This window comes from Lithobates pipiens, unplaced genomic scaffold (genome assembly GCF_037356315.1).
Source record: "Lithobates pipiens isolate NorthernLeopardFrog02 unplaced genomic scaffold, aLitPip1_a1.2 Scaffold_18, whole genome shotgun sequence".
Classification (NCBI taxonomy): domain Eukaryota; kingdom Metazoa; phylum Chordata; class Amphibia; order Anura; family Ranidae; genus Lithobates; species Lithobates pipiens.
The window spans coordinates 357,299,032-357,324,841 of NW_027507758.1; the positions used below are offsets into that span (position 1 = coordinate 357,299,032).

General features: G+C 40.3%; 1 protein-coding gene across 2 annotated transcripts in view; it reads right to left on the reverse strand.

Annotated features, from left to right (window-relative positions):
• Window positions 1-1,403: 1,403 nt before the first annotated feature.
• Window positions 1,404-25,810, reverse strand: part of CCDC50 (coiled-coil domain containing 50) — a 109,229-nt gene continuing 84,822 nt past the window's right edge. Inside the window, exons 5-12 of one of the 2 annotated variants that reach the window (XM_077487536.1) lie at window positions 23,454-23,550; window positions 20,462-21,118; window positions 19,726-19,841; window positions 15,860-15,904; window positions 14,358-14,450; window positions 13,045-13,118; window positions 9,378-9,493; window positions 1,404-6,289 (exon numbers count right to left, since the gene is read on the reverse strand). In XM_077487536.1, the coding sequence (XP_077343662.1) occupies window positions 6,270-6,289; window positions 9,378-9,493; window positions 13,045-13,118; window positions 14,358-14,450; window positions 15,860-15,904; window positions 19,726-19,841; window positions 20,462-21,118; window positions 23,454-23,550 (1,218 nt within the window). In that variant the 3' untranslated portion in view covers window positions 1,404-6,269. The remainder of the gene's footprint in view (window positions 6,290-9,377; window positions 9,494-13,044; window positions 13,119-14,357; window positions 14,451-15,859; window positions 15,905-19,725; window positions 19,842-20,461; window positions 21,119-23,453; window positions 23,551-25,810) is intronic. The other variant, XM_077487537.1, reaches the window with a different exon arrangement.

Here is a 25,810-nt window from a genome sequence, read left to right on the forward strand (position 1 = left end):
TCCCAATCTGGCCAGCAGTGGTGCTCTACAACTCCTGGATCATGCCCAAGATTCCTGTGTGCAGAGTTATGTACTGTGGATTACATATATTGTGATGAGTGCTACGATTTTCTGCTAAATGTGCGTTGCCACTTTGCCTTTATCCACTCAAGGATATGTTGACCTTTGGGAACAGGTTTCACCCATTTTTAGGATAGAACATGCAACATGTTCCCTACTGCTGCAGCCTCACCCTGATCCGCCATCTCTAGAGACAGCGGTCAACCTACCTGGAGATGTCAGTCATTCACAGTTCTGTGAATGGGAAAACTACAACTACCGTCAGCCTTTGTGGCTGACTGCCTGTAGTTTATAATGAACTACCAGAGCACTGGTGAGCACTCTAGGTAGGTGCATTGATGGTTCCTGTCATTGTGTAACTGCCTAACCGTATGAGGTACGAGCAGACAGCTTACAGTGACAGGCTTAATTAACCCTGCATTGCACCCACAATCTGCTGATCGTTGGTGTAAAGCTCTTCAGGCTCCTAATAAAAAACAAAATAAAAATGTATTTTTTTTTTACCTGCAATGCAAATATTTTTTTTTTTTTTTTTAAAAGGTGAACTTATCCTTTAAAGTTTTTGTGCATTACTACATTCAGATTAATGCCATCTGGTGGTCCTTTATATATTTAAAGAGATTTCTTCAGTGTCCAAGGAGTTGCAACACATGCATTAACCCTTTATGGACATTATCGAACTATTTTTCCCATCTTTAGCATATCATCTAATCAGCATTTATTTACTTGTGCACCATTTGCATCATTACATGTGCTTTGCCAAGGGACACACACACAAAGCTTTTTCTACCCCAAAAAAACAAAACAAATAGATTACGTAAAGCAGTAATGGTTTTTAACAACTTCAGCTATGCTTTATTATGTAGACTTCTATTCAGCCAGCAGGTGGAGCTCTAGTTTTCTTCTCAGCATTTCAAAGCACTGTATATTAGAATTCTCAGCAGCGTTCAATGGATATAACCAAAATGTTTAAAAACCTTTTACGCCTGAATAAAATTGACCCCAAACAATTATGCTTTCTCTTTAAGGGGAACTTGGTGCAAACCATGCATCTTCATCTGCTCTCACCATTAAATAATGTTGACTGAAGCACAGGGATGAAATGCTGGTACATAGGTGTGAAAAATAATGTTCAGGATGAAGAACTGCTCAGCAATGGCACTGAGGAAATCAAACCACATCCACAACAAACTCACTAGCAGAGGTTGTTTTTCTTTACGTTGAATTGAGTTTTAGAGCGAAAATCCCTTTATACTACCATTAAAAAAATCAGCTATATAATTTCAGTGCAATCATTTTTACAATTCATTATCGGGCTCATATGAAAATATATAATCATAGACTTACACTTTCAAAAGAGAAAATTTACTTCCTAACCATCCACAAGTAGAAAGCTAATTTTTCTAACTTCTAATACATCAAAGTCAAATCTATTGCTATAAAAAACAAACAAAAAAAACACAACTTAAAAAAAAAAAAAAAAAAAAAAAAAAAGGTACTGGCATTAAATATAAAAAAAAGCTACATAAAGTATACAAGTCTCTTTCAAATACAAAATACATTGCCAGCATCATTACAGGTCACATTTAATGCCCTGAGATCATATTTCCAGGATGTTGTGAACATTAAAAACATAATCACTTTATTATGCCCATTCCCTAATGTGGAAGTTCCATTAAAATATAAGATCCAGCTATTGTATCCTCTATGTAGAATTGTAAAGAATCATTAAAAAAAATAGAAAGTCCACAAAAAACAAAAAAAAGAAACAAAAAAAAAAAAAACATCAGCTTCTGCACTAGAGCGTCACAGAAAGCAGACTATCCCAAATCTTATGAGAAGAGGCTCACACAGATATTTGAGATCTATAGCATTACCAGGATCTTGCCAAAAGTATCACATCTGCTAGGAGCCGTCAGCAGAAGCCATCTATATTTTACCGTTTTTTTGTTCATGTCTAATGCCATAATTATACATTATGGAGATGTTGCATTTTCTTGCAAAGTCTGCTTTGAATGGTTTTGCCAATTGTGCCATTATACTAGCATCAATGGGTTTATTTCGAAAGGCAGCACAAAATGCAGTATTAATGCTACAATCCATAACAAGAAGACTAAGGCAGGCCCATACATGGGTCGAATTTCAAAAGAATTTTCTTTTGAAAATCTTATCTAAGGATTTTCTTTCATATTTAACACCATTAGTAGCAACAGCCGATTTTCGTGCAGCCACCGAATTTGAGTAATCGGACACGTTGGAATTTTTTTTGAAAAACTTGCTATTTTCTAATCAATGATGGGAGAATCGTGCAAGAAATGTAATCAAAAAAAGAAATGTGTATGTGCAAGAAAAGAAAATTCCCAGAAAGAAAAAGAAGATTCCCAGCCACAAAAATTATTTTCTGTAGCAACATGAAGTGAAATTGAAAGCTTGGTTGGACGAATTTCTAAATCAATGGTGGCACCAGCAGATCACAAAACTCACAAATTTTCTGATTTTCAAAAGAATATTTTTTCAAAATTCGACCATGTATGGCCAAGCCTTAAGACCCCTTTCACACATGTGGACTGTTTGATCAGTTCAGTCACTTTTTTCAAAGAAAAAAAATGGATGAAGTTTATATCAGTTTTTCATTCCTTTTTCATCTTTTTTTTTTTTACATCTGCCAGCTATAGTCCTTAACCACTAGAGTCTGAGTCATTTTTTTCATGCAAAAATTGACCCGTTTACAAAAAAAATAAAAAATGGATGTTGATAGAAGTGGATAAAAAACGGATTTAAATAGACGATCACCCTTTATCGTCTGTTTTTTTCCCATAAGAATGCATTAATGTCCATTTTTCGTCCGTCAACGGATGGATAAAAAGCAGACGAACAGTGCATCTGTGTGAAGGGGCCTTATGCTGGCCAAACACTATACAAAAAAAATTGGCCAAACCCATTTTCGAAAAACGAACATTCGGCCGTGAGTGCAAACGATAGTGCCATTGTGTAATGACCGTTAAATCGTTCAGTGGACATAAATGGATGAATTTTTTGTTTGTTTTTTTAAATATACCTAGGGCAGATAGTTCAAATGATGTGTTCCCCGCCCATTGAGCGGAAAACACTATACCTAGTACTATACCACTATACCTAGTGCAGACAGTTCGAATGTGTTCCCCGCCCATCCAGCAGAACATTTCCAAACGTTTTTTCAGCTCAAAAACGTCCCAATGATTATTGATTTTGTGCCCATTAATTGGCTAAAAAACAAACTGTCTAAATGACCGAATTTCGGACAATTTTTCGTATAGTGTATGGCCAGCATAAGTCTACTCTTTAGACCAGGGATATGCAATTAGTGGACCTCCAGCTGTTGCAAAACTATAAGTCCCATCATGCCTCTGGGTGTCATGCTTGTGGCTGTCAGAGTCTTGCAATGCCTCATGGGACTTGTAGTTCTGCAACAGGTGGAGGTCCACTAATTGCATATCCCTGCCATTATGAGAAGGACTTGGAATGGCCATTATGGGTTATTGTGTTCTGCACAGTCACTGCAATTTGCATTTTCCTTTTAAACTATATCCGTACACGATAAGGCCAGTTACACACTAACATTTCGAATTGCAGTGCGGGGGGGTGGGGGGGGGGGGTCATAAACAAATACACATTTGAGATTGAAGAAAATCTGGAGTCTGTGATAATAAAATGCCAATCTGTCTTGATTCTGGATTAGTCACATAGGTAAGGGCTGCACAGGTGAGTAATCACTTTGCTATGGACATTGAATGATTGGCTGTCGATGACTGAATTCCCCACACATTGGAATCAATGTGCCACTAAAGAGATGATTGTAGATAAGGTGGTACACCACTCAGTAGAAAAGAAGTTTTATCGTTTGTGTAGCATGTGTGTCCATATATGCTAGGTCTAACGTGCCTCACAAAATCAAGTGTTAGGTGCCATATTTCTTTTCCTGATCCTAACACACTGATAAGAATAATACAATCTGGAATGCTTTGTGCATGAAGGGTGAAGCTATTATTCCTGTCGTAACATGATGTACTTTAGTGGTTATTTGGCCCAAATAAAACAAGCTACATGATCCGTATCTAGTGAAAAAGTCAAGTTTCATGAAACAGGATCCTTAGGGCTGAAGTTTAGTTATATCATAGTTATATTGGTTCAATGCAAGTAAGCAATGAGTGGAAATCGCAAATCAGTGTAGTAGCCACCCCTAGTACAGCAATCACAGAAGCCTTCCAGGTTCACTGCTGTCATTCAAAAAAAAAAAAAACACCTTGTATTTTTTTCTTTGAACACAAGCCATTCTCTGATTGGACATGGTAGATATTGTGACATTACTGCTCCACCTCTCCACATCATTCAATTAGAGAATGCCTTGCATGCACTCAAAAATACAAGGCCTTCTGTGAATGGCAGCAATATTGAGCAAGTGACCCACTGTGGTTTATATGCAGAATTGCAGCTGCTCAGCTCTGGACCTGGAAGACTGTTGCTATCACATTCTTTGCAGCTTCCATTGGGATAGCTCATTTATGATATATGCAAACTTACATCAAGCTTCAAGGTTCAAGCTGGAGCAATGTAACTATCCAATAAAATTCCTACCCTAACTTCAGCTTTAAATGACGAAAAGGCAGATTGTAAGAAATTAAGTTTCAAAGCAAAACTGCAGTCGTATTTATCTAGTCATCACAAACCCCAAGAGAGACATGCTTATTAAAATACATATTAAATCTTACATCAGACTGGCTCACATTGTAACATTAAGAATAAATATGAATACAAAATATAAAATACATGGTATTTCTGCAGCTTTACACAAAACCTGACTGCTAGGAGGATACACAAACTTATGAGTACAAAATCAACAATAGAAAAATGGCACTTTAGATTTCGTTTTCTACCTGTACATATATTGTGCAGTTTTAATTCATAACACTGGATATGGATTCAAAAAAAGGAAGTGGGATACAAAGACAAACAGAATACAGCATTGACCGGAAGTGACAAGCAGTGGTTTCCTGAGGAGATACACAAGGGAATTCATGATTGTGTAAGCAAACTACAGATTTCAGGAGGAAACCAGCTGATCCGTGATTGGAAGCAGTTTCTACTATAGGTCATTATCTTGCAGCTACACAAACATGCAGCGATGGATATGCTTAAACCAATGCGTTACATACTTTGTATGAATTCAGCAGACACTGAGAATATGACATTTTGTAAGGTCACGCATCATGATCTTTTTAACAATGCAAAAAAAAAAAAAAAAAAAAAGAAAAAGGAGGATACCTTAAAAAGAACATGCCACTTAATCAGCAGTGCGTCTTCATTGGATAAATGGTAAAAAATAAAAGTATGTGTAAATTGAAGTTTACTAGCAGCAAGCAACAACCAGATTCCAGCCATTGTTTGTCTTGTGCAGGTTGAAAACTGAACAGTTAATCTGATTGGATGCTCTAGGTACCACTTCCTGTTTTCCCTGCTTCAATCTTTATATATGAGCTTCAAATGACCTCTAAGGAGAACTCCAGTCAAATGACAATTTAGCAATGACTATGCAACATCATTAGCCAATTCACTAGAGTTTTTGGATGCATTTTTAGAAAAAAACAAAATAAAAAAAAAAACAGTTAACCAATAGCATAAAATAAAGCCCATCCAAGAAAACAGGTAGCCATCACATACTGGAGTTGAAGCTTACAGCCTCTCCCCCACCCCAACACACGCAAAAAGCATCCATACCCGAGACCAATTCATCTATAACCATCACTGCATGGGCACTCCTATGGATATTATATGCATGTATACATGGATTACCCTGGACTGGAGTTTTCCTTTAACCTTGTTACCGATTAGTCAGTAAGCAGTCACATGAAATTACACCTACATTGGCCAATTCTTTTCACTGTGTATCTCTCTAGAAAAATGTTTCTAAGCTGTATTTTTTTTATACAGGATATCAATATTTCACTAGGGTCTTCAAAGCTATAACCACCAGGTCAACTGGACCAATTACTTTCCTTTGACAGTGCTGCAAAAAATGTTTGTGCAATACTAACGCTGCCAGCTGCTCAGAAACCAGATAATGCTGCACAGTGTTTGTCACATGTAGGGAAGACAATGGGAGGAGTACACTGCCTTGATGCTTCCACCGGTGTTCCACAAGGTTCCAAGCTTCACGGTCATGGACTCGTGTCTCATTGTCTGTGATGGGAGCCTGGAAAGAACAAAGAGTTGCAGATTGAAAAATCCTGTGTATCTGCTTACTGCAATGTGTAGATACAGAAAGGGGAGACAGTGATTTTACCATGGACGGAAAAAGGTTGCAAAATTAGATTTTTGTACTTCCTGTAAAATGTATTTCTTAGAGTCCATCGAAGGACACAAAGTCAGACACACTTAGTTTATACTGCTGCCTATAGGATGATTTGAAAGCCAGCATGCAATATAACCCCCCACCTCAGCATGCCTCAGTTTTATGGCAGTACTACAAAACGTGAACTAAAAATACAGAGGGGCGGGACCAACAGCAGTGGGCCTCAGAGGCAAGGAATTGGCCTGTGGGTAAAAAGAGGGGCTCTTATAGACCTAAATGACACAGATGTAAACCACCTTTGGACCCACTAGGGTAACCTGCACATCTGTATAGACACCAGGCCAATGCTGGATATAGGTTTAATGCTTGTAACCGTCTGTCTAAACCATAAGGCTCCAAATATTTGCTCCACCCACTCTGAAACAGCAGTCCGCCTTGACCCATTTGGAGGGAACTAACCCAACCTGATAGATTAGTGTCACTGCCATGCAGATGTAGCGAGGGATCACATTGACATAGTTGGCCAGCTTGAACACGTATTGCAATATATGTAAACTATGAATCCTGTTTTTTTTTTTTTTTTTTTAACCAAGAGTATTCTATAAAATATGCAACATGCAACGCTCATGATTTTGAGAATCACTTGTGATTGATCATGCCGTTATGTTAGATGGACAATAAGTGCTTCAGCAGTTCTAGCTGTTCATTTTGTAACAGGCATTCAAGCTGCATAATTAAAGTGATACTAAACACACACTGTTTAATTTACAGTGTCCCAATGACTTCTGTATATGGATGATGGCACTGTAATTATTTTAATAAAAAAACAAAAAAAAAAAAAATACGTCTAAAGTACATCTAAAGCCCCATACACACTATCCATTTTTCTGCTTAGTTTTTCCTTCAGGTTTACCAAAACCATGTAGTGCAAGGGCCTGCCTGATTGCATACAAATTGAAACGCCTAAGGTTTGACCTCATTACATGGTTTTGGTAAATCTGAAGGAAAAACTCAGCAGAAAAACTGATAGTGTGTATGGGGCTTTACAGTTTCTAGTCCTCTGCTGCTGGTCACATGTTCAAAAAAAAAAAACTGCCTTTGGAATAGAGTAAAAAAAAAACAAAAAAAAAAAAAAAAAGAAAACAACCTGTTTTCTTATAGCATGTTAACTGCTTCTGCCCCGAAAGATTTTACCCCCTTCCTGACCAGAGCACTTTTTGTGATTCAGCACTTGGACAATTGCGCGGTCGTGTGACATTGCACCCAAACAAAATTGACGTCCTTGTTTTGCCACAAATAGAGCTTTCTTTTGGTGGTATTTGAACACTTCTGTGTTTTTTTTTTTTTTTTGCGGTATAAACAAAAAAAAGAGTGACAATTTTGAGAAAAAACAAAAACATTTTTTTACTTTTTGCTATAATAAATATCTCCCAAAATATCTAAAAACACAATTTTTTTCCTCAGTTTAGGCCAATATGTATTCTTCTACATTATTTTTTTACCAGAAAAATCGCAATAAGCATCTATTGATTGGTTTGCGCAAAAGTTATGGCGTCTACAAAATAGGAGATAGTTTGATGGCATTATTATTTTACATTTTTTTATTTGTAATGTTGCCGATCTGCGATTTTTATTAGGACTGCGACATTATTACTCCATCAGTCGCAGCTCTCCTGTCCCCTTCACCCCTTCCTGCTCCATGTGTCTCTCCCCCCCGACGCTATTCTTAGTTAAAAATAAGACGTTTAATAATTGTTTTTTTTTAGCTATATTCAGGGCTGTCACGTGACTCCCAGCCGCTTTGCTACTCTGATCCAGGGCTACAGTGGGAGGAGCCGAGTGGACACGGGACCTCCCCGGCTGACATCAGAAGGAGATCTCGGCCCCTCCCACTGTAGCCCTGGATTGGCATAGCAGAGCAGCCGGGAGTCATGTGACCAGCCTGAATATAGCTTAAAAGGTATTTAGAGGCTTTGTTTAAAAAAAGAAAAAAAAAAAAACTCTTACAGAGTGCATTATGGCTGGGTACAAGAGAGGAGCTGGAAGTGCATTTTTTGGAAGGTAACAACCACTTTAACGTTTTTTATTGGCATACAAATATATAATTTGAAATTAAATCTTTATTTTGTGAAAACAACATGGTGTGGCCCATAGTTCTGCCAGTCATGGGCTGCGTCACGCCCCTCCAGCCTGTGTCTTAGAATAAGAGGGAGGTGAAGCCTCCATTAATCTACATGTAATATCCCACCCCCATTGTGTTGAGCTAGTTAGTGGGCATGGAGGAGGCGGCAGGATGTGAGCTGTTATTTACCACTGTACATAAGCCCACATGTGATGGTATAGTCACATGGGCTGCTCAGATGTGACAGGGAGGACATGCTCAGCATAGAAACTCACTGAAAACTGAGTTGCCACCACAACTGTACAATCCCTAGCTGAATTGGGGACATGAACTGAAGGGGGGAATAGACAACAGCCGGATCAAACAGTTTTTTTGTAGAATACAGTGGCGGGAAAGAGATTATATGCGTCCTCCCATGATCATTAGTGTGTTCTATAATCGCTGAGTCCTTTGGACTTGGCTCATCACAGAGCAGGGTAGCACCTTTACCACATGATCATCTGTCAGCCAATGACGGGTGACCACGGAAGTAAACATAAGCCTGTTATTTTGGTTATTGGCACCATTTTTTTTTCAAGCACAAATAAAAAAACAAACAAAAAAAAAAAAAAACTGTGGCGATTACAGATCACCAAAAGAAAGTTCTATTTCTGTGAAAAACTTAAAAAAAAAAAAAAAAATTGTTTGGGTACAGTGTTGCATAACTGCACAATTGGCATTCAATGTGTGAGCGCTGAAAGCTGAAAATTGGTCTGGGCAGGAAGGGGGTATAAGTGCACTGTAAGCAATTGGTAAACATTGGAGGCAAAAATCGTAAAGATGATCCAGCTTAGGCAGTGAAGTTCAAAATCATTTTCTAACGCATACCTTTATTGGAGGACTGAGACTTTGAGCTGGGACGGGGAGAGCTGTGGGAGTTGCGATTTACGCAATCATTACTATAATCATCATTGTAATCTTCATCTGGAGGGGGAGGGAGAGGCCTGTTTGAAAAGAAATACAATGTGTATTATTTCAAGTTTACATTTAAAATAAGGATTTACATAATAACAATACATTACACAATTAGGACAACCTAGAGCAGGGGGTCGGCAAACCCCGACACGCATGCCAGACCAGGTACGCAGCTGTGTTTATGACGGAACGCAAGCAGAGTATTTGTCTGCCGTGGCATGCAATCCCAGCCTCCACCATTGATTCCTGGTTAAGCTGGGCCCATTGGCTTTGCCTGAGTCCCAGGATGAAAGCGTACGCAAGCGTGTGCAGTTGCCTGGCATCCGCAGTTGCTGGTTCCAATCCCAGTCTCCTCACTTTATGCCTGCGCTCTCTGGCTGGGTCCCAGGATAGCGGCATGTGCGCAGATGAACAGCACCCAGTGTGTGGCTATATATATATTATATATGCGCATGTACAGGAATGTTGTGCGCACAAGTTTTATGTGTTAGTGTATATGTGGTTTGCGGTGTGTGCATGGGTGAGTGTGTATGCGTGTGCGAACATGTCGGCATGGAAGGTGGTGCGACTGTTGTGGTTGGTGTGTAATAGTGCGGCGCAGTGGCGTATAGAAAAAAATTACCTGGTCATTAAGGGGGCAAATCCTTCAGTTCTTTAAGTGGTTAAACAGCTAAGGAGCAGGGCCCTGCCCCCTGGAGAAGTCATCAAGCAGTGCATGCTGGGTCGATGAGGTCACAGGAGGGGCCCGCCCCTTAGATATTCAGAACTGTGAAACGCCAGAGCAGGCAGATGGCGGGAAACAGTGATGGGCAGGGAGCAATCTTATTTTTTGGGGTCTGAGAAAGAGGCCTGTAATTGTCATCATAGGTATACCTCAACTATGAGAGACAAAATGTGGAAACAAATCCAGATAATCACATTATTTTAAAAAATTAATTTGCAAATTATGGTGGAAAATAAGTATTTTGTCAATATCAAAAGTTCATCTCAATACTTTGTTATATATCCTTTGTTGGCAATGACAGAGGTCAAATGTTTTCTGTAATGCCGCGTACACACGATCGAATTGTATGACGTACTTAGTCCGTCATACAATCCGGCGGACTTTCTACCGAACGGACTTGGCCACACACGGATACACAAAAAGTCAGACGAAAGCTTGCGCGATGACGTACAGCACGTACGACGAGACTAGAAATAAGAAGTCCAAGACACAGTAAAGCACCCTTTGGGCTCCTTCTGCTGACTTTGCGTTAGTGGAAGTTTGGTTAGAGACGATTCGCGCTTTTCAGACTTCAGCTTAATTTGTCCGTTATTTTATTTTTTTTTATTTATTCTCGAATTGGAATATTAATCATAGGATGAGGATGAATAAAGACATTTGTGATAACTCTGTGTGAATATAAGCAGCAAAGCAACTTCACTTTTCTCGCATTATGAGGAAGAAAGGAATGTGCTATATTAAAAGATCACAAAATTAGCAGCATGACGAATATGCTAGCTTCAATACGAACACTAGTTTTACAAGACAGAGCTCTTCTGCCCTGTAAATCCTTTCTGGGCATGCGCCATTCTTAGTCCGTCGGACTAGCATACTGACAAACGTATTGTCCGCTGAAACCAAAGTACGACGGGAAGATTGGTGTGCAAACCGGCCTTCTTAGTACTCCGGACTTCACGCTGAAAAAGTCCGCTGAAGCCCACACACGATCGGATTGTCCTTTGAAATGTGTTTCAACGGACTAAGTACGTCATACAATTCGATCGTGTGTACGCGGCATTAGTCTTCACAAGGTTGTCACACACTGTTGCTGGTATGTTGGCCCATTCCTCCATACAGATCTCCTCTAGAGCAGTGATGTTTTGGGGCTGTCGCTGGGCAACGCGGACTTTCAACTCCCTCCAAAGGTTTTCTATGGGGTTGAGAACTGAAGACTGGCTAGGCCACTCCAGGACCTTGAAATGCTTCTTATGAAGCCATTCCTTCATTGTCTGGATGGTGTGTTTGGGATCATTGTCATGCTGAAAGACCCAGACACGTTTCATCTTCAATGCCCTTGCTGATGGGAGGAGGTTTGCACTCAAAATCTCACGATACATGGCCCCATTCATTCTTTCATGTACATGGATCAGTTGTCCTGTTCCCTTTGCAGAGAAACAGCCCCAAAGCATGATGTTGCCACCCCCATGCTTCACAGTAGGTATGAGGTTCTTTGGTTGCAACTCAGCATTCTCTCTCCTCCAAACACAACGAGTTGTGTTTCTACCAAACAGTTCTACTTTGGTTTCATTTGACCATATGACATTCTCCCAATCCTTTTCTGGAACATCCAAATGCTCTCTAGCAAACCTGAGACGGGCTCCAACATGTACTGGCTTAAGCAAGGGGACACATCTGGCACTGCAGGATCTGAGTCCCTGGCGGTGTAATGTGTTACTGATGGTACCCTTTGTTACGTTGGTCCCAACTCTCTGCAGGTCATTCACTAGATCCCCTCCGTGTGGTGCTGGGATTTTTGCTCACTGTTCTTGTGATCATTTTTACCTCACGGGGCGAGATCTTGCGTGGATCCCCAGATCGAGGGAGATCATCAGTGGTCTTGTATGTCTTCCATTTTCTAAATTATTGCTCCCACAGTTGATTTCTTCACGCCAAGCTGCTTGTCTATTTCAGATTCAGTCTTCCCAGCCTGGTACAGGTCTACAATTTTGTTTCTGGTGTCCGTCGACAACTCTTTGGTCTTCACTATAGTAAAATTTGGAGTGTGACTGTTTGAGGTTGTGGACAGGTGTCTTTTATACTGATAATAATTTCAAACAGGTGCCATGAATACAGGTAATAAGTGGAGGACAGAGGAGCGTCTTAAGAAGAAACAGGTCTGTGAGAGCCAGAAATCTTGCTTGTTTGTAGGTGACCAAATACTTATTTTCCACCATAATTTGCAAATCAATTCTTTCAAAAATCAGACAAATGTGATTGTCTGGATTTGTTTCCACATTTTGTCTCTCATAGTTGAGGTATACCTATGATGACAATTACAGGCCTCTCTCATCTTTTTTAAGTGGGAGAACTTGCACAGTTGGTGGCTGACTAAATACTTTTTTGCCCCACTGTATTTTTTATATTTTTTATTAACATTTTGGCATGGGGATCCCCTTAAAATCTGTACCAGAACCTAAAGATAGGGTATAGACTGGGGTGGACCACTACACTGTATTGTTAACATTTTTTTATTGCCAGCAATGGTTTTCTTTTACATTCAGTTGTCAGTGGGGAACCCCGTCAGCTGGTGAGTCATCTGTTAAGGACGCGACGACCGGCTTCCCGACCTGATCCTTAAGATCCAGATATTATTAAAGACGGCGATGCCCGCCAGCTCCAAAAATTCACATCTGAACTGTATCTAGATCGCAGCTGAACAGATGCTTTGGAAATTTACAGTGAAAAACGGAGGGGAAATTTGCACCAGACTTATGTGAACCTGGCCTTATAATGGACAGAAAACTTTTTTCCCCTAATATTAAATAGGTTTTAAATTATATACTGCACATACTGCAAATATAAATAAGGTTCCTATACCTGTATGGTTTGTCACTTCTGGAGCGGTGATGTTCATCCTTTGACCGTAGTCTAACGCGTTCAGGTGTATTTAGCTGAAACAAAAAGCATGTTATAGTTGTGAACTAAAAGACGACTTTAAATGAGTATATGCCTAAGCTTGTGAATATGCGAGTTTAAAAAAGCAATAGTACTGTGTTCTTATGCATGCATTCTGATTTATTTCTATATATACACAGTGCCTTACAAATGTATTCACCCCTTGGCATTTTTCGTATTTTGTTGCCTCCCAACCTGGAATTACCATGGATTGTTTGAGGATTTGCATCATTTAATTTACAGAATGTGCCCACAATTTTGAAGTTTTTATTTATTTATTGTGAAGCAAACAAATAGGACACAATAACAGAAAAATTCAATGTGCATTACTATTCACCCCCACCAAAGTCAATACGTTCTAGAGCAACCTTTTTGGCTATCACAGTTCCAAGTAACTTTGGATAAGTCTCTATGAGCTTGCTACATCTTACCACTGGGATTTTTGCCCATTCCTCCTTGCAAAACTGCTCTAGGCAAAGGGGGCGAATACATACGCACATGCCAATTATCAGTTTATTTCTGAAAAATAGTTGTATGTATATATTTTTCTAATTTTACTTCACCAACTTAGACTATTGTGTTCCAAACCATCACATATAATTCAGATTAAAAAACATTGAACTAGCGGCTGTAATGTAACAAAATAGGTAAAACGCCAAGGGGGGTGAATACTTTTGCAAGGCACTGTATTTACTCCAAGTCATTTACATTGTGACCATAATGATGACATTACAGGGTCCTTACAGAGCCCACTCCTCCCGATTACATGGCTGGTGAGCGGTGTGGGAAAAACTGTCCCAGGGCACAATTCTGTCAATTGATTTGGTTTCTTCTCTTGCCTTACTGAAAGTTAAAAAAAGTTGCACGTTCCACGGCAGATTCCCAACTACTTCAGCAGAGTAGTGTAAATGAGTTCAGAGGCTGTTTAACGTGCTTTTTGTTGTTGTTGTTCCCTCCCCCCCCAGATAGAACAGGTTCTACTGAGGTATGGATTGCAGACAAAGCACGTTAAAACACATTTTCTTGCAAAAAGGTGAAATTTGCATTCAAATCCATCCCTTTGAACAGCTCTGCAATCAAATGGAAAAATTCTACGTTCGACAAACAAGTGTTTACACAAACCTAGCTGCTATCTTCTGAAAGCACCAATATTTTTAACATGTACGTGATAACATTTGTCTTCATTTCTGCTACCATCTTATAATTTCTAAAGATTTAAAAAGATTTACACTCACCTCCTGTTCATCTGCCCTTTTCCTTTCTTTTTCACGCCCTTTAGATTTCTTATAAGATTTCTCCTCTTTTTCCATTAACCAGCGGGCTATTTCCTGTATATAAAGAAAAAGAAAAAAAAAAAGTTTTTTTGTCAAATTAAAATGTATGCATCTTAACATTCAAGGCATTGCATTTAAACAGGCAGAAGAATTTAGTACATTATAATGTGCTGTACACTTAAAGTGGCTATAAAGGCAGAAGGTTTTTTTACCCTAATGCTATCTCTCCCCCCCCCCGGTTATAATTGCTTGAGCCAATCTCAATCCAGTGACACAGAGCAGCGAGAGCCATTGGCTCAATCCCAGCCAGTGAACCAATGAGGCGGAAGCAGGGAGTGGGGCCAAGCCATACTCAGTGTGTTAATAGACAATGTTCATTTACAGTAGCACGGCTCAGGATTGGGCCTGCTTGCGTGCCCCCATAGCAAGAGGCTTGCTATTGGGGGCACTCAGGAGGGGGGGGGAAATCAGGACCGCTAGTGGGGTACCCAAAGAAAAAAAAAACTGTCATAGGACGTTCTCAGGATTTTGAGCCGCTGCGCTCCCCTGGGGGCGCACATCGCGGCAATCGTTGTTGCGGGGTGTCAGTCTGAGGATGCCCACGCTGGACCACCAAGGATGCCCAGCACCAGGTATGCCACCCTAGACCACCAGGGATGCCAGTCAGTGCCCACAATGGATGCCAATCAGTGCCCACAATGGGCATCACTGATTGGCATGCATTACTGTTTGGCACTGATTGGCAGCCATCAGTACAACACAATGCCGCCTATCCATGCCAGCTATCAGTGCCACTTCATTGGTGCCGCCTTATTGGTGCCCATCAGTGAAGGAGAAAATGTACTTATTTACAATGTTTTGAAACTGAAACAAAAAAAAGAATTTTTCTTCAAAATTTTCGGTCTTTTTTTATTTGTTTAGCAAAAAATAAAAACCATAGAGGTGATCAAATACCACCAAAAGAAAGCTCTATTGGTGGGGAAAAAATTATAAAAATTTCATTTGGGTACAGTGTAGCATGACCGCGCAATTGTCATTCAAATTGCGACAGCGCTGAAAGCTCAAAATTGGTCTGGGCAGGAAGGTGTTTAAGTGCCTGGTATTGAGGTGGTTAAAAAAAATAAAAATAATAATTCAACCTTTAAAACCCAAAGCTGACTTAAAGCTGAACCCCACAGATAATACTTGGGAACCGTTTGACATGCCAAAAAGCACCTTCCGCAGTACAGTCAGGCAGATGACAACTTTCTCACATTGTCAATCACATTATCCTTTTAGTCTTCTTTTGCAGGTTATTCAAGGACATAAAACTAAATAGGCTACACTTCAATGAATACAGTAGCAACTACATGTTAAATCTGAACTGAAAACAGGAAAGACCATGCAGAACATTCATTTTTGTTTAACAAAAGACCATTCTATTTTTTTGCTCTCATGGTTGAACAGTTTGAGTTAATTCTTACTTCATCTTGAGCCAATTGTGCAGTTTTGTAATCCACAGTGTTCACCTGAAAGAAAATTAAACAAAGAAGCAATCTAGGTTTAAAATTTGGTTCAAGATGAACTAAACAGCAATATGCTAGAAGCAAACACTATAGATCATATTTTTCTGCAGTGTTAGCTAAGACAATCAAATTTATCGGAAAAACTAGACTAAGAAATCAAATGTAATAAACATTGATCTCTTGGCTAAATGCAGGGACTCTTGCGTAAGACCAGCTTTTGCGTCAAGTACGGTAATAGCAAAATACTAAAAAGGATGTTATTCTCCCTGCCATCTTCTCTCTATTTTCTGGTGCTCTCTCACTTTACATGACAATAGAGAATAAAATCTAGTGCTCTACACAACACATTCATATTGTCCCCTCTACTCCCTGCTGTCTGAGATTTAGGGGCTAATATATTGCACTGTAATGCAATGTATGCCTATGAGTGGCTGTCTCAGACCAATAATGTCATGTAAACAAAAGCTTTGGTTATGTACTTTACATATATCAATGTTCAACTTTCTCAAAAATTCTATAAAAACCTATGGAATAAGAAGAAAGAAAAAAAAAAATATTCTGAATATCAGTACCTCCAAACAGCCAAATTAAATGACATACTGTGACCTCAAAAACAGTCAGTGGCCTTAGAAATCACTAAGGTTGGACTTAATGGGGAGATTATTTATAATTAACGCAGGAGAAAAAACGCAGGCTTTCCTAAGCCAGGGAGACTTGGGAGACGCACGTTACAGCTGCTGATATCGGGAGTCCGTGAAATCCGGAGACAGTGCGGTGATTCACGTGGACCTACCACCAACACATAACATCTGATTGACATCACCTGGGATTACAAGCGCAGTTGACCCACTGTCATACGACAGATGTGTCCATTTTCTCTGGTAAGAGTATTTATTTCTCTCTGAAATCACTACAGACAAGTCGCTGTTCCCGGTCCAACTGAATTGTGTGGTGGCCTGATCTTTTTGCTGGGAAGACCAACACTGACACTTTTCCATTACCCAATATATGGGGACTGTTTTGTTGGGACTTATATTCTAGCCACTGATATCCACCAAGATTTATGTGCACCTATATATAAATTGTGTATCCACACAGTTAGCGAATATTTGTATTTTGTTTTTACGCATTTTTGCACATTCTGTCACATGTATGTGTTATAGTATTCGTTTTATTATTATCACCTCTTAACATACAATTTTTAGAGTTATTCCTCAATTCACTCACTAGTGCTACACCACTTTTTCCCTATTTCCTAAGCCAACCACTCAAAAAATTGGTATTTTTTTGTAATACAGTTATGAAAAATTAACCAAACTATATATAATAAAAGTGATTAAATTGTATGGTATTGTGCACCCTTTTTTCCTGAACTTACTGTTTAAATCCCTGCATACATCAGGTATCACTAAATGGCGGAGTGCGGTCTGAACCTGAACCAAGTGTCAGTCCTATTAGGACAGCAGCCAATGCCATTTAGCAGGCTGGGTGTCCTCTTTCTGGTGTCTCCCCCCCTCCCCCCCCACTACTGCCATCATCCTCACTGCAGGGCAGAGGGTAAGAAGTAGGGCAGGTCTGGGCAGAGGGTAGAAGGTGCCCAACCTTTCAAGTTAACAAATGAGTGACTGGTTGCTAGGATGTGGGGTGATCCTAGCAACCAATCACCTGCTGTTAACATGAAAAAGTAGGCAGCTTCAGCCCTCTGTCTAGACCTGTGCACCGCGTACCTTTTTACCCGCTGTGTAAAGGAAGACTAAAAAAGGTGGGCTGTGAATACGAAGGGGGCACTGGATGTGAAGGTGGAGAATGCGATGCAAGGTATTAAAGTGGGGAGGTGTTACTGCTATGTGAAGGGGGACTGAGGCTACTGCTGTGGAGGGTGGAATGTCATAGCTAGGGGGGGCTGTGATGTCAGGTGGGATTTCTTTAAAAGAGCCGTGATGTAAGGGGGGTCTGTGGAAACGAATGTAAAAAAAGGATGGCAAGAGATATGAAGGATCTGAGTCTTTTGTACAAACATGAGATTCAGACCTCTGGTCAGGGCCGGTGCTACCAATAGGCAAACTAGGCAGCCGCCTAGGGTGCACTGCTGCCTAGTGCACTCAGCCACTGGTACTCCTACCCTCTTCTCTCTGCAGCAAGTAACTAAGTCTCAGCATCAGCAGGCAGCTGCCGCTCTGTTCACACATAGTGTCAGAGGCGCTGCAGGTGACTGTGCTGTGTCCCAACTCCCGAATGAATGGAAGCATGCAAACATTCATTGATGGGTGCAGGTGAGGCTGCATTTGATTAGTGCTTCATTAAAAAGGTGGGGGTATACATGAGCAGAGCTAAGGGGGTAGCGTCAGGGGGGGCAACAAAATGAGGTTTCGCCTAGGGTGTTAAAAATCCTTGCACCAGACCTGCCTCTGGTATACATGATCATATTCCAAAGTCTCTGACTGGAGAAGGGCTTTTGTGATCGGCATTAAAATGTTGACATACAGCGCCATCAAGCCCGGAAAACCTATTCGATGCCTTTAACAGTGTACGTAAAAAAATAGGTTTACAGTAGGAAAATTTGAAGACCACTTTATTTAGGGGCCCATTTACATTGATGCCTCATGTCAACACAGGTACAGCAATGATGAATAAGCACCATTGAGTGTGAAAAGCATCAATAATTTATGATCCCACTGCTTTTTAAAAGGGTAGGTTTGTACAATATAAAATGTCAAAGTGACAAAAATAGAGCGGGAGCCCGTTTCTTCTTTTGTACCTGTGGTGCTGTGTGGTTTGAACATGGTTTCCCTAGCAGTACCAGAATATATATTCATCCTAACATGGTATCACAACACACAACTATGGAGTTCTGCAGGGGAAACTGCTTGCAGCAAGCAACCAGGAATCTGACACTTATGGAAGGGTTCGTTTTTCAGCAGGTTGCCATTGAGTAACATTTGGCATTGCAAGTTGTGAAAAATGTAAAGTGCAAGTTCACCCAAACACTAAAAGCCCTGCATCTACAGACATCCATGAGCAAACACTGACCTATCTAGCCCTGTAACAAAGAAAAATCGCCAATACTTTTTTTGAAGCCAAGCCGATCGGATCGCCAGCGGAGGAGGCTCCGCAGAGGACACAGCCAACAATGGCTCTGAAATGAATGGGGCGTGACGTCACCTATAGACTTACTATGGGGCTTCTGTTGTCGGATGTGTCCTCTGCCTCCACAGCGGAGCCCCAGCTGACAGCTCAGCGTGGGATCAGAATCAGATTGACTTGTTATGTATACGGATTTCTTCTTTTCAGGGTTAGATAGGTTAGTGTTAGATCGTGGATGTCTGTAGATGCAGGGATTTTAGTATTAAGGTGGACTCCTACTTTAAGTTTACGCTCTTCATTTAAAAAGACAGCTTCGTGCCCAGTTTTATTCATCTGACAGGGTCACTTTACAATAGAATTGTCAGTAGACAACACCGTAAACTAGACGTCCTAACAAAAATCAAGCATCTTTCTTTGCCTTTACGCACCTTTAAAAGCTTAATTTCATTAGCCCAAAAACATGTTGTAATGTGCAGTACTTGACTTTCATTATTAGGTTGAGAACTAGCTGAGGGGTTACCAATTCTTTTAGGGGCTTTTGCTTACTGACAGGTATATTATTATTATTATTTTTATTTTATTTTATTTTATTTTTTAAAACCTCTACATATAATACCAGCCAACTTTCTGAAGTTTACTACATCTGTATAAAGATAGGTAGGGAGTTGCGTAGAAAACAGTGGTAACATTTTTCAACAGAAAAAATAAAAATAACAAAAAATAAAAAATGTTCAGTTCACCCTCAGTTCTTCTTCCTGAAGCCTTCTAGCAATCTCTGCATCGTCTTCATCACGCATTCTTCCACCTATATGAAGTTTTCCTTGAGGGACATCTCTGTGTCCTTTTGGCCTATTACCTACGTTAGAGGAATACAATTAATGAAATATAACAAGTTTCATTTTTTTTAGTGCTACAGTTTTAGTCTGCACCATATTGAGCAAAAGATAAATTGCCCCAACTAAGGCCAATTTTATTCAAATTTTATATATAAAATGTCTAAACAATTTATTAGATTAGATTTTAAATATTGGTTGTTGCACTTGTGTTATTACACATAATCCCTATTTTTTTCTGCTGCACGAAACAGCCTAAAAATGCATTAATGCATTAATTACACCAAAGGATTTCAGTGGGTATACAGTTTCAGTCTATACTAATTTGTGTTCTTACTAAATAAATGCATGGTGCAGGGTAAAACTGTACTAACAGCACATAAGGCAAAACCAAAACATAGAAAGATGATGCAAGGTAAATCAAACATGGTAAATCAAACGTAGCAAAGCATGAGAAAATAAAAATAGAAGCAAAGGCAGAAAAATAAAGCTCATTTAGAAAATATAACCTGAAAAAGAAACTGAATGATTGGGAAAATATTCTTTCAAAAGATTTGGCTTGCAATAAATATTGATCAGATGTTTGTCTAAAGAGGTCATTACTAAAACCACCACCACCACCATACTGGAAGCTCAGTTATACCTCCATCACTTGGCTGCCTTTCATGGTTAGGAGAAGGTGTTCTCCGTCTGTGCTTTTCATATGTAGATTTGCTCTCTGCTTTCCTTCTGTGGCCTTCGTGTTCGTTTTCACCCTCTGCTCCTTTTCCGTGCCTTTCATGTTCGTATTCACTCTCAGTTCTCCTTCTGGGTCTCTCATGTTCGTAATCACTGTCAACTCTCCTTCTGGGCTTTCCACGTTCATTTGCACGCTCAGTTCCTCTTCTGTCAGATGGAGAGCTGGGGCTGTGCCGATGTCTTCGAACATCAGCATTGTTTGTGCTTAATAAGTCATGACTTTGAGACCTCCCTTTTCTTGGTACATTTTCAATAGAATATGCTCCACTAAGCGCCCTATCTTCAGGCTGCTCATGTCTGTTAGTGCTTGGCGGTGGAGGTCTATCAGGTTTTTCTTTTTTGTCAGAAGTCCTACTGATGCGATTTTCAGATCTATGAAGATCAGGGTTATCACCTTGCACAGACCGTGGCTCTGCTGATCTTCCACGTTTTCGATCATCATCACAGTGGGAACGCTGCTTAGATTTTGGATGGCTTTCCTCCTTTCTTCTCTCAGGTCTTTCATGTCTATGGTGTCTGTCAAAATCAGACATGTGTTCCTTATGTCTACCCCTATGATGCCCTAAGCAATGGAGCAGCACCATAAAAGAAAAAAAAGTTTAAAATATCTGGACTTAAAGAGGAACTAGTCTGCTCACATAATTTATAATAAAAACAATCTTTGCAGTTCTGAAGCTTCCCGCCAACCACTTTGCATATTATTTTACATATATTGTGATTCTGTACTTGCCAAATATGCTGCAGAAATTTCCCCCCACTGAATCTGGCTGCAAACATTCTAACTGTGGGCAGTTGAAGCTGCTGCCTGTTCACTTCCTGGATTTACACAGGCACACCTCCATCTCCGCAGCTCTCATTGGCCCTTTTATGACTCATACCCCCCTCCTTTCCTGGCAAACTCACAAGAGAGAGCTGTGCATGATGTCATAAGCCTAGGCTTTTTACTAGACAAGAAACAGGAAGTGGGCTGTATAAGGTATTTACTGTCAGAAAAAAAGCGTTTTACGATCTAAAATGAAAACAACAAGGGCAGAGGGTTTAATAGATGGAGTGATAAAAAAAAAAAAAAAATGACTGAAGTTCCACTTTAACATATCCAACTTCTTTGCCCCCCTTTTATTTTTAATGCTTCTTTGTAACTGATCGGGCAAGTAACAGTCACTTTTTTACCACTTTCTAACTATGATTTAATAATCCTACTAGTCCCTCTTGGACCCCTAAAGCACAGACAATTGTTATAGTTACATCTTCAGATACTTTTGTAAATTTAAGGGGGGGGGGGGGGGCTCTTCCCAATAATCAAAGGTGTAAGGAGCTTTCTTGCCACTGTCCTCACTGGTAGAGGTTTATCTTCTATATTTGGTACCTTGGTTTGTTCTCATCTTTCCTGTTTAGTGCTAGTTAATTCAGTCCTAGCCAGACCCTCCTTACTTCCACAATGTATCCTCAGTATTAGTTAGCAATAGCATAAAAAGTCATTTGAAACAAAACACACCTGGGGTGTATTTAGCCAATTAAATTATTTGTGCTTATACTGAACATAAATATACCGCTTTGGCTACATGTCCAAAATGAAAATGGGCAATGTGATGTTACGGCACAACAAGTTTATAAACTTGTCTGTATGGACAATGTAAAACCCAAATTTGAGTACTTCATCAGTCTGGATCAAATCCAGGATTACTGGGACTGCACAGCATTTACAAGTAAACCTGATTTTAAAGGTAAATGATCAGCTCTACTGAACATTAAAGGGGTTGTAAAGATACAAGTTTTTTTCACCTTCATTCAGGTGAAAAAAAAAGATCTGACAATACTGGCGCCCCCCCCCCCCCCCCCCGGTTATACTTACCTGACCCCTCAAAAGTCCTACGCTCGTCCCCAACATCCTCTTCGCCGGTCGGCCTGGCCGCTGATTGGTTGAAGTGGATGGATTGAAAGCAGCGCAGCCACTGGCTCGCGCTGTTGTCAATGATACAGCCAAAGGGAGCACGCCCAAAAGCACTCCACATCATGCGAGAAGGACTTCACGCGTGAAGTCCTTGCGGGAGGGAGCTGAGACAGCCGCCGAGGGACCCCAGAAGACCAGGTTCAGGGCCGCTCTGTGCAAAATGAGCTACACAGTGGAGGCAAGTATAACATGTTTGTTATTTAAAAAAAAATAAAAAATCCTTTACAACCCCTTTAAAGCATCTCCTTATAGAATAAAAGGAACAGGTAACCAGTCAGAAAATTAATTTATACTTTACCTTCTCCAAATTAATTGATCATAAGAATGTTAAGATGTAATTGGGGGAAGGCCACGCCAACTAACATTTTAGTTAAGACACTCCAAACTCATTTTCTTGAAGGCGCATGCAACATAGCTGTCATTCTTGTTATTGAGACAAATGAACTCGAACAAATATTGGGTTGCTTGCCACTTTATCTTTACAAACTTTTTAAAAGGTGGGTTCCCCCCAGTCACCAAGGGAAGGACAGGGACAATAGTCGGAGATTGCACCATCAAGAACAAATCAGTAATACAACTAATATTTTCATCTCGTTTCTCTAAAGTGTAAAGGAGTACATTGGGAATTTGGTTTAGAAAAGAAGAGGTAGCATTAAGTGTTGGGATGTGATGATAGGGACAGGTTACGAATTAGAGGACATGGATTTGAACAAAGTCATCCACATTTGTTTTTGTCACTGAAAACTACATGCCAAAAATGTATTGTCAGGCTTCCAGCACTAGAATCGGACAAGAAATAGCTTATCAAACTGGTTTGTGCCAAACCAGGCAAAAGGTACAAAGGTAAGGTTTTCCCCATTACATTTGAATGGTTAATAGCCAGTCCATTGTATCCACATGCTTTCAAAATAAAACAATTTAACATCTTGCACACAACACTTCATACCTCCATGGTCAGGATAATATGGCTCCTCCGTGCCATGTGGTGGGTTAAACTTCTTTCTTCTTTTTTCTTCCCTTTCCTGCAATAATCTTGCAATGTCCTATAAAAAAGTAAAAAAAAAAAAAGGGAAGAAGAATTGGCAAACATAACATTAAAAAGATAAAAATAATATCACCCATGTGGGTGCTACAAACAAAATGTATTTTTTTTTTTTTTTTAAACAAAGCATAAAATAGGATTTTTATAACAGCTTACCTGTATAATCCTTTTCTTGGGAGTACATCACGGGACACAGAGCCACAGTAATAACTGTATGGGTTATAGGGCACCGTCAGGGGATGGACATTGGCACACCTTAAACAGGAAGTTCAATTCCCCATAACACCCCTCCCCTTACCGGTAGTACCTCAGTTTTGTAGCAAAGCAATACACGTGTAACCAGAAAGAGGGGAGAGACCTGTCTCGGGATGTACTCCAAGAAAAGGATTTTACAGGTAAGCGGTTATAAAAATCCTATTTTCTTCATCGTACATCACAGGATCTGTTTTCCGAATCTGTGCAGTCGCCTTCAAATAGATCTTGACTGCTTTCACTGAATCCAAAGAGTAGTGACCTCTCTGTCCTTAGACCAGGGTTCATGAAAGCATTAAGGTAAAACAATATCCTGGTTTAGGTAAAAACCTCAAACCATCTTTGGCAGAAAGCTAGGATGAGGACGCAATACTCTATCCTTGTGAATGATTAACCACTTTCAGACCGGACCAATTTGCTGGTCAAAGACCAGACCACTTTTTGCGATTCGGCACTGCGTCGCTTTAACTGACAATTGCGCAGTCGTGCGACGTGGCTCCCAAACAAAATTAACGTCCTTTTTTTCCCACAAATAGAGCTTTCTTTTGGTGGTATTTGATCACCCCTGCGGTTTTAAATTTTTTGCGCTATAAACAAAAATAGAGCGATAATTTTGAAAAAAACGCATTATTTTTTACTTTTTGTAATAATAAATATCCCCCAAAAATATATAAAACATTTTTTTCCCTCAGTTTAGGCCGATACGCATTCTTCTACATATTTTTGGTAAAAAAAAAAATCGCAATAAGCGATTGATTGGTTTGCGCAAAAGTTATAGCGTTTACAAAATAGGGATAGTTTTATAGCATTTTTATTAATAATTTTTTATTATTTTTTTTTTTACTAGTAATGGCGGCGATCTGCGATTTTTATTGTGACTGCGACATTGTGGGGGACCCATCGGACATTTTTGACACATTTTTAGGACCATTGTCATTTATACAGTAATCACTGCTATATAAATGCAGTGATTCCTGTGTAAATGACACTGGCAGTGAAAGGGTTAACCAGTGGGTGGCAGTGTAGGGGTTAAGTGTTCCTAGGGGTGTGTTACTAACTGTGGGGGGGTTGGGCTTTCATTTAGTGTACACTGATCTCTGCTCCAATCACATGGAGCAGAGATCAGCGTCACTAGTTGCTAGGCAGAATGGAAAAATGTTGTTTATACAGCATTTCCTCCATTCGGCCGCTCCGCGAGACGATCGTGGGGATGCCCACGGTCCCGCGACCGGACTCACGGGGGTCCCGACCAGCGCGGGAGCGCGCCGCCGGCGGCGCGCTCCCGATGGCACGGCGGCAACGAATATTGGACGTACATGTACGCCAATATGCCTGCCCGTGCCATTCTGTCGACGTACATCGTCGTGCGCTGGTCGGGAAGTGGTTAAACATGGCTCCAACTCCAAGAAAGAGCCACCAACTCAGATACCCTTCTTGCAGAAGAAATGGCAACCAGAAAAATTAGCTTCCTTTTCAAAAGGACCAAAGAAATATGTCATATCGGCTCAAAAGGCTGTTTCTGTAATGCCGACAGAAATAAAATGCAAGTCCCAAGGGTTCAGGGGTGCCCTAACCGGTGGATTACGCCATGTTACCCCTTGTTATAAAGCTTCGGATCAAAAAATGCCAAGCAACCGGACGCTGAAACAATACTGACAAGGCTGAGACCTGGCCCTTGATAGTACTCAAGGCCAGTTTCATCTCTAGTCTCATTTGCAGAAAGGCAAGACTTCTACCTATGACATACTTCCTAGGATGCCAACCCCTGGATTCACACCAAGAAACACATGCCTTCCAGATTCTATAATAAATGACTCTGGAAGCTGGCTTCCTTGCATTAATCAAGGTAGGTATTCTTCCTGACAGACCTTTGAGAACTGCAGAAGTCTTCCCCCCACTCGAGTGAGCGGGGGCGCCCCTTCATAAAGAGGCTTTAGCGTTCTGTCTTGCGGGTTTTCGCCCCCCAGGACTTCTTTTGTCCCTGGGGTTGACCCTGAGGTTTACCTCTT